The sequence below is a fragment of the Mya arenaria genome, chromosome 15, assembly GCF_026914265.1.
Source record: "Mya arenaria isolate MELC-2E11 chromosome 15, ASM2691426v1".
Classification (NCBI taxonomy): domain Eukaryota; kingdom Metazoa; phylum Mollusca; class Bivalvia; order Myida; family Myidae; genus Mya; species Mya arenaria.
This window is the reverse complement of record NC_069136.1, coordinates 56,279,172-56,286,004: the sequence shown is the minus strand read 5'-3', so window position 1 is coordinate 56,286,004 and position 6,833 is coordinate 56,279,172. Positions and strand designations below refer to the sequence as shown.

At 35.2% G+C, this 6,833-nt stretch overlaps 1 protein-coding gene across 1 annotated transcript; it reads right to left on the bottom strand.

Moving 5' to 3' along the window:
* Window positions 1-1,821: 1,821 nt before the first annotated feature.
* LOC128219504 (perlucin-like protein) lies at window positions 1,822-5,976 on the bottom strand. The gene is made up of 5 exons (XM_052927312.1): window positions 5,973-5,976; window positions 5,549-5,643; window positions 2,955-3,042; window positions 2,330-2,549; window positions 1,822-1,849 (listed from the first exon to the last, which is right to left on the bottom strand). The coding sequence occupies exons 1-5, from the start codon at window positions 5,974-5,976 to the stop codon at window positions 1,822-1,824; spliced, it is 435 nt and encodes a 144-aa protein (XP_052783272.1).
* Between the last annotated feature and the right edge of the window lie 857 nt (window positions 5,977-6,833).

The window sequence follows — 6,833 nt, the reverse complement described above, 5'->3', positions numbered from 1 at the left end:
CCGCCATGTATGTATATATGTTTTGTATATGACCTCATTTGCCATGCGTATGGTATGAGCGAATAAACGGTGTTTGACTTGACTTGACTTATTTGCTGATTGATGGGTATCAAATTAGTGTTTGTTTTCACATTACCATCGTGGGTTGAATGCACATGAATGTAAGTGTTTGCATATTTGAGTGTTTGCATATATATGTGTTTGCGCATGTAAGTGTTTGCATATGTAAGTGTTTGCATATATAAGTGTTTTCTTGTGTTTGCATATATAAGTGTTTGCATAAATAAGTGTGCATGTGCTTTCGTATGTATTTCATATGTAATTGTTTGCCTTTTTAAGTATTTGCTATAAACATGTCCGATATCTTTAATGCAATGAAATGTTGAATTGTTTGCATGTTTAAGCGTGTGAATATGATTGCGCATCAAAATAAAAACAACAACAACCATAACCACCAAAAATAGGACTATTGTCAATCGCTGTAGAAAGATGAATGTCGTCCGTTGTTTAAACCAGTGTACGAACGCCCCTCCACTCTGACCACGCCATCGATCGAGCTCACCGCTCGGAAGTCGTCTTTAATACAATTAGTCCTTTAGTAAGCATAACGTTACAACATTAGACAAACATTAAATATTTTTTTTATCTTTTAGAGAATATTTGTGTTTCAATTTAAAATGCATTTATACAAAGTTTAGGCATAATCGAATATTTAATTGAGGCAAATATACATATATCGTAGATATGATAATTATGTACTTGCTGACCCCAGACCGCCTTTTTCCGCTTGCCACATAATGTGTTTGAGTTTAAAATTACAACAACAACAACTAATGGTAAAATCTTTTGGCAGGGACATATGGGATTGGCGGTATTCTAGTTTTAACAAGAGCTGTCACAGTATGTGACGATTGCCCCCGAATGTGACATTGACCTATGAACAAGGTCAGTACATGAAAAGTTGATCTTGCCTTTACGTGTCAAATACATATGGCAAGTCATTTTAAATTACCTCTGAACATAAAAATACCACCTATACTTGACAACATACACTGTTATTTCCTTATATTCAGCATTCCATTGTGAATAAAACACTAAGTGTATCTTTCACCTTAGATGTAGGGGCATGGGTCTTGTACGCGACTCGTCGTCTTGGTATGTCAAACACATGTGGCAAGTTATTTTAAAATATGTCCATACTAGGAAAAGTTACAGCCCGGACACGACAACCTTTACTCTATGTCCTTATATGCAGCACTCCATTGTGAATAAACATTAAATGTGACCTTGACCTTAGAGGTAGGGACACGGGTCTTGCACGCGACACGTCGTCTTGGTATGTGGAACACACGAGTCAAGTTATTTTAAAATCTTTCCATACAAAGGAAAGTTACAGCCCGGACACGAGTTATTGAGCCGGACACACGGATGGACGGACGGACGGACGGTGCGATTTTAATATGCCCACCTTCGGGGGCATAAAACTCCTTAAGAAATAGTTCCCGCACAGTCTATATTTTCAGATGGCGGTCTTACCGGGCCTATTAAAATCCCGTCATATGCCCTCAACCGATTGGGCATATGTGTGACTAAGTCAAGACTGTTTATGAGTTTAATATCACACATATGTGCATGCAAAATACATACCTTTAAACGAAAAGTTCCATTGTATGTATTATATATGTGTGTCTATATATGTGTATGCACTTGTTAAAAATTATTTCAAGCAGATAAAACATTGGCGGTTCATATATTAAAAAAAGGTTTGTATTTGTATCTTTATTTCATACAAATCCGAGTTCTGAACAATCCGGAAATGATTTAACCAACAACGACTGGTTCATCAGCGCTGTAAGAGAAACATAAAGATATGCATTTTACATTAGTTTAGAAGGCGCAACCATCATAAAAAACTCAAGTCGTTAATCAATCTCGAGCAAAGCAGCTTAATAGGATGGCAATATTCAAAAATATCAATATTAATTCATTCTGAAAGCTTTAAAGCTGCACTATCACCTATTTACCATTTTTACAACTTTATTTTTTTGTCCAATGATATAAGATTGCTGACAAAAAAGTTTTTCATATTTCCGTTCGAAAATTATTGTTTTATGGCTTAAACAGGTGCTAACGCTTTAAGAAAAATGCATAAAACATCAATTTTTGAACTCAAATATAGACATCTGCGATTATTTTTTTTGTCAGCAGACTTATATAACTGGTTTACATGAAGTTTTGCAAAAAATTGCTCGTTCAAAGACAAAAACTGAAAAAGTTGTCAATATGTATACCTTTTAATATTACGGAAAACGAAATTGTCAAAGCTAACCTTTTCTCGCAGATGTATTTCTGTGTCCGAGTGCATATAGCATCGGCCCACTGGTAATTCCTGGACGGGGCGTACAAAACGCAGTTCTGATCTGGCCGCCCGTCAGGCTCGCTTGATCCCCAGTTTGTGTACGCGTCTGGTTCAAGACTGCTGTGCGAGGAAGCCCACATCCACTCCCCTTCAACCGCCTTGTCCTCCAAACCGATCCAGAAGTAATCACCTGAGGTTTACTGAACATTTTTATGTTGTTTAATTAATGAGACATTTCATTAAACGCATTTTAAAAAGAAAAATAATACATAAACAAATTATTCATATTTTATTTTAATTATTTTGTTTTATATTTATATTTTTTCACAACTTTTCATTATTCAAACAAATAACGCTTTAAATAGCAAAGGCTTTGCCAGTGAATGGATGATCTGAGACTATTTAGGTATATTATTCTTTACGAGTTTTGTTAAAAACGGTGTTTTGTAACAGTTTATGACCTTAATTATTAAGGGACTTATTCAGTTTCTTGGTCCTTCAGAACAAGTTAATTAATGCCATATAAACCTCGTTCATTTAATATTTTAATACGTTGGAATTACAATTGGAAATATAATTGTGTTGAGACACTCACCGAGTGTTCTGGTCCTTCCTGACAGGTACGTATCCTCCATAACGTCATTTACCTCCACAAGATGTCCACCGAGTATCACACAGCTGTCCTAGAAAACAATGCATAGAGCTTAGTCAGTACGTAACAAGTTTCCACCGAATGTCACACAGCTGTCCTAGAAAACATTGCAGAGAGCTAAGTCAGTACGTAACAAGTTTCCACCGAGAATCACACAACTGTCCTAAAAAACAATACAAAGAGCTAGTTTAGTACTTAACAAGTTTCCTCCGAATGTCACACAGCTGTCCTAGAAAACAATACAAAGAGCTAGGTTAGTACTTAACAAGTTTCCTCCGAATGTCACACAGCTGTCCTAGAAAACAGTGCAGAGAGCTAGGTTAGTACTTAATAAGTTTCCACCGAATATCACACAGCTGTCCTAGAAAACAATGCATAGAGCTAGGTTAGTACTTAACAAGTTTACTCCGAATGTCACACAGATGTCATAAAAAACAAAACAGAGAGCAAGGTTTGTACTTAACAAGTTTCCACCGAATGTCACACAGCTGTCATAGAAAACAATGCGTAGAGCTAGGTTAGTACGTAAACAAGTTTCCACCGAATGTCACAAAGCTGTCCTAGAAAATAATGCAGAGAGCTAGGTCAGTACTAAACAAGTTTCCTCCGAATGTCACACAGCTGTCCTAGAAACAATGCAGAGAGCTAGGTTATACTTAACAAGTTTCCTCCGATTGTCACACAGCTGTCCTAGAAAAAAATACAGAGAGCTAGGTCAGTACTTAACAAGTTTCCTCCGAATGTCACACCGCTGTCTTAGAAAACAATGCAAAGAGCTAGGTCAGTACTTAACAGTTTTCCTCCGAATGTCCCACAGCTGTCCTGGAAAACGATGCAGAGAGCTAGGTCAGTACTTAACAAGTTTCCTCCGAATGTCACACAGCTGTCCTAGAAACAATGCATAGAGCTAGGTTATACTTAACAAGTTTCCTCCGAATGTCACACAGCTGTTCTAGAAAAAATACAGAGAGCTAGATCAGTACTTAACAAGTTTCCTCCGAATGTCACACAGCTGTCCTAGAAAACAATGCAGAGAGCTAGGTGAGTACTTCAATTGAGCAGCAATAAACCGACCAATGATTCAAAAAAAGTAAAGGAAAGAATCATATCTTTCATACAATGACACTTACAAGGACCATCCCAAAAACTATTATCGTAATCGATGTTACAGTACAGCAAGTTAATTCACGTAGACAAATCTTCGAGCCGAAGACCTATTGTAATCTAGTTCAACCTACCATAAATTGAGAAAAATTGATCAAACTAAGGCTCAAAAACAGATTGTGATTAATCAAATTTAACGCATAGGCAATGGAAAATAAATGTTTAAACCTAGTGGATTATCACTTACCAGTTCTATTAAATCTACATTAAATGCGATGAAAACTTCATGGATTAGCATTGCATCAAAAACCTTACCTTTATCTTATTTATTATCCCGCAAATGCAATGGAAACTGCAAGGACCAGCTCAGCATTAAAATCCTTACTCGATCTTAATCTAGTAGTAATATAAATCAAAAGTAAAAACGGCAGGGACCTGCCCAGTATCTAACACCTTACTCGGATATTAACCAATCTACCTATATTGGAATATGGAAGCTACAGGGACTAGGCTAACACCCAAAAAAACTAACTGCACACAATTATTTAGTTCTTGCCAACGCTATAGTCTGAAGCCACACTCTCTGCTCTTAGTATATTTGTGTATATTAAAGACCAATGAAACAAATTACTCGTTGGGCAAGGAATCTCAATCGCTTTTTAACCGTTTGCCTCTTAAAATGAAGTGTCGAAAAAGAGTTTTGTTCAGTTCACTAAACCGTTAAAACATAAACTGTTTCAAACACATTTAACGGTTAACAAAGTAGGCTGTAATGTTAACAACCTTCGATATAAAATGTGTTATAGGATTAATTAACGCCTGTCACATATCGATACCGGAATGGTCCAGCGGTTCACTAAAATCAGAACCCCAATACTCGCTTCATGATGCTACGCTAATGAAGAAAACCGCGTAATGAAAAGAAGTGAATTTCATGATATGATGTTATTGAAATTAGGGAATCAAGCATTTAACCCTGCTTTCACGATCAAACAAACCGTTGATATTTTAAGATACATATCTAGAATTTTTGTGTTTAACTTTCAAATTTTTAAACAGTTAAAAAAAAGTTATATATTTGATATCTTCAAAGACACAAAGCTGTCAATTTTTCTGTCATAAAGTTATAAACATTTAAGAATAATCTTTCACACGTAAATCAAATTCTTATCTAAATATGTACAAAAGAAATGCTATTATAGGTGCAATTGTCTGCAGAATTCATTACTTTGTATTGGAAACAAAACAACAATTACATTTTAATGTTTTACATATTTTCATTGATACAGCTGGTTGAAGAAGTATTCTATAAAACAACAATTTATTTTATTTTATGGGTAATATGTATTTCGATATTATATTTTATTCTATAGTTGAAGTAGGAAATTTAACATTGTACTGAAATATCAATGTATTGGTAAATCTGTCCTTACATAAGCACCCGTCCATGTTTCTTCTCCATGGCTGAAGAAGTAGCAGGCACCCTGGTGAACCTCGAAACCGTCCGGACAGTCCGCACCTTTTACACCTGCAATAAAAGGTAACACTAAAAGTATATAGCTTATTTGGATTAAGAAACCATATCGATAAGGCTAGGAATTAAGCATGTATTACCATTTATAACTGAAAATGCTGCGACAAGATAAATCCCAAGGAATGACGCCATTGTTGTGAATATAAATGTTTAAACAGACTTTACAAATCGCATGAAATCCTTATCTGGCTAAGTATATGACCGCTCCCAATGACCTGTTGTTATACTGTACATCTAAAATAAGGTAAAGCTCTTTCTAACTTTTGTAACCAAAAACATATTCTTGTGCTTAATGTATGGTTTTACGGTAGAAAGCACATTACCCATTATAAAACAAAACATAAATTAGTATTATGTTAACTCATTCGATTGATTTCGATATATACATCCATTTTAAGAACTATTCTAGTTACTATAGGAATTATAGTTACTATAGTGCAGACTAAATTTCTCAAATGAGCAAATGTCTTAACACAATTCAAACCACAATCACTTATGGATGTATTTTTATTAGTGTTTTTAAATTGATAAATTAGAATCATAAATGATGTAAATACGTATATTAAAATACAATGCAGATGGTATTGTTTTGTTCAAACAAAGAAGTTAAGTTTAAAAATATAACAACAAACAACGTCTGTAAATATTACGTTGACATGTGTTTACCAAGAACAGACCTTAAGATTGTTTAAAATGTTGTTTAACCGGCTATTCGGCGAAAAGGTTCGATTATTAGAATTTGACATCGATAAAACATGCCACATTTGCATCACCGAAGATGATGTAATTCGCTAACTATTTAAGTGTTTCAAAGCCTGCTATCATTCACAGCAACGTGTTCTCTTTCTGTATTATACTGTGTAAATTGGTCACATTCAATAGAATAAGAGTACGTTACTTCGGTTAAATAACCGTCGGACAAACATCTAACAGAGTCTGTGTTCATTGGTAACCGTCCATACTCTTAACGGGAATACATTCATTATAAACTAATTGAACTGTCATGTTTATAACGGTGTAACAGACCAATGGACATCATCGCATCTCACTGGGTCACAGTACGGAAATTGAGGCCAGTTTCCATCATGTAGGCACAGCACATCAATTCAGATCATATCCATCATCACAGACGATTTAAAGATGTCATTATAAACTAGAATTTCTGAATGGTTTTCAGAAACGAT